At 58.6% G+C, this 2,358-nt stretch overlaps 1 protein-coding gene across 2 annotated transcripts in view; it reads left to right on the plus strand.

Annotated features, from left to right (window-relative positions):
- Nucleotides 1-6: 6 nt before the first annotated feature.
- Nucleotides 7-2,358, plus strand: part of NR0B2 (nuclear receptor subfamily 0 group B member 2) — a 3,153-nt gene continuing 801 nt past the window's right edge. The window contains exons 1-3 of one of the 2 annotated variants that reach the window (XM_035904041.1): nt 7-174; nt 859-1,445; nt 1,904-2,358. The exon at nt 1,904-2,358 is cut by the window's right edge and continues 801 nt beyond it. In XM_035904041.1, the coding sequence (XP_035759934.1) occupies nt 902-1,445; nt 1,904-2,184 (825 nt within the window). In that variant the 5' untranslated portion in view covers nt 7-174; nt 859-901 and the 3' untranslated portion in view covers nt 2,185-2,358. The remainder of the gene's footprint in view (nt 175-858; nt 1,446-1,903) is intronic. The other variant, XM_009648545.2, reaches the window with a different exon arrangement.

Genomic DNA, 2,358 nt, shown 5'->3' on the forward strand with positions numbered 1-2,358 from the left:
GGGCCGGGGCCTGGATCCGGCCTTTCCACCGGCTGAGTCACCGCCATCCCCGGGGGGGAGGCTCCCCCCGCGGTGCCACGAGGTTCCCTCACTCTGGCGACCAGTGAGGAGAAGCCCCTCGATCCCTGTCTCAATTTCTGCTGCTCAGCGGATAAAACCACCTGGTATTTCAAGGTAAAAATCTGAGAGTTTGCCCTTCCCCTGCCCTGCGTTTCCTCTGAGAGACACAAACCAACGGGGCCTGCCCGGGGTTGAATACGATGGCCCCTGGGTTCGCTGGGTTTCTCTTCCTCGACTGTAACAACAACCCTCCCGTCAGCAAGGTTAGGCAAACAGCCACTGATAAAACGACTTCCAGGTTGCTCTTCCCAAGGCCGGAGTGCACCGGCCGTTGAACGCAGGGCCCAGATGTGTGTGTGTGTGAACCTGCTGGCAGTGACACCTGCTGCATGGCGCTGGCCAGTGACAGCGTGGGGCCTTGGTGCCATGGTACAGCCTGGGTTGATGACTTTGGTGATACTGTTTGGGTAATTGCGATAAGGCCGCCCAACCCGCCCTCCCCCTCCCCGCGCCGCTGACGCTTCATTGAGAAAACGGGCTGTTGGCGCCGCACGGAGAACTCGTTTGCCCCAGCCAATCAGTCCAGGGACAGCTGGGTTGGTTTTATTTTTTTTTTTTTAATGAGGACCGCTTAATCACAGAGCGGTCAAGGCTGTGGAGGAGTGTTTCACCGGTGACCCTGCCTTATAAGAGCTGGTTCGAGCAGCTGTGGGCTGGCAGAGCTGGGAGGACAGGGAGAATCCAGCCTGCTACAGAGGGTTTGGGAAGGATTTTATGTCTCTCTCCTGTCTGCTGTAGCAGGAGCTGAGTTTTGCCAAGGATCTAGCTGCCCAGCTCAGCTATGACCAGCAGCGGCATGGACGTGGACTGCGAGCGGTGCCAGTGCCACAGTGAAGACAAGCGCACTGCCATCCTCTACACCCTCCTCAGCCAAAACCTCAACCACAGCCGGGGTGGGCGCAGCCCAGCCCACCAGCGCTGCCTCTGCCACCAGCGCCGGACCGTCTGCCTCCGCACACCCCACATCACCTGCCAGGCAGCCTCCAACGTCCTGGTAAAAACCATCAGCTTCATGAAAAACCTCCCTTCCTTCCACCTGCTGCCGCGAGAGGATCAGCTCCTGCTGCTGGACAGCTGCTGGGTCCCCCTCTTCCTCCTGGGGCTGGTCCAGGAGATGGTCACCTTCGAGGTGATGGAGACTCCGGCCCCCAGCATGCTCAAGAAGATCCTCCTCGATGGGCAAAGCAAACATCAGGAGCCAGAGCGGACGCAGCCCACACTGGCTGCCGTGCAGCGGCTGCAGTGCTGCCTGAACACATTTTGGAGCCTGGACCTGAGCCCCAAGGAATACGCCTACCTGAAGGGAGCCATTCTCTTCAATCCCGGTGAGTGCCTGGCTCTGCCTGCCGATGGGAGAGCACATCCCACACACCTTAGCACCCAAACATCCACCTCTTGGCTTGCTCAGAGCACGGGCAGGGCTGGTTACCTTATCCTTAACACCGATTATCCTCAAACCGATCATTACAAAATACACCGGGAAGCAGGGAGCAGGGATGTCAAATGTAGGGGTAAAAGCTGGAGACCTTTGCCTGCCCTGCAGACAATAAAGGACCCCCAGGATTTAATTTGTAAGGCACAAGTTTGCCCAGTTAACTACTTTTGCTCCCTCGAAACGGCAGCCCTGAAATCGCTATGTTTTGGTAGCACTGCCTACGTCTCATTAGTGTGGCCTCAGAGATCCTTTCTGAGAAATGGGGAAGGGGAAGGGTGGGAACGGGAGAAACCTGGGGCTGTTTTCCAGCCTTCCTCATCACCGGCTTTTCCTCCTTTCCCTCGGCAGATGTCCCTGGGCTGAGAGCCTCCCTGTACATCGAGAGCCTCCAGCGGGAAGCCCAGCGAGCGCTTCAGGAGGTCCTGCAGCCCCTGCACCCCGAGGACCAGGGCCGCTTTGCCCGCATTTTACTGATCGCCTCCACCTTAAAATCGATCCCTCCCACCCTCATCACGGATCTCTTCTTCCGACCCATCATCGGCAACGCAGACATTGTCGCGCTCATTGCGGAAATGCTGTACGAAATAACCAGCAGGCAGCTGGCTCACACGGCACGCGTGGCGTGCTGAGCAGCCGCGCTCGACTGCCGACCCCGTGGATGCTCCCCACGCCTTGCCAGGCAGCAAAGCAAATCTAGGAGCAGGAATTTAGCCAGCCAGGCGCTTCGGACTCTGCGGGGAACTGCGCGTTTCGGTAGAGCTGAGGACGGAGGATTCAGCCAGGCTGCAGGCAGAGCGCACAGA

This window comes from Egretta garzetta, unplaced genomic scaffold (assembly GCF_000687185.1).
Source record: "Egretta garzetta isolate BGI_Z169 unplaced genomic scaffold, ASM68718v1 scaffold101, whole genome shotgun sequence".
Classification (NCBI taxonomy): Eukaryota; Metazoa; Chordata; class Aves; order Pelecaniformes; family Ardeidae; genus Egretta; species Egretta garzetta.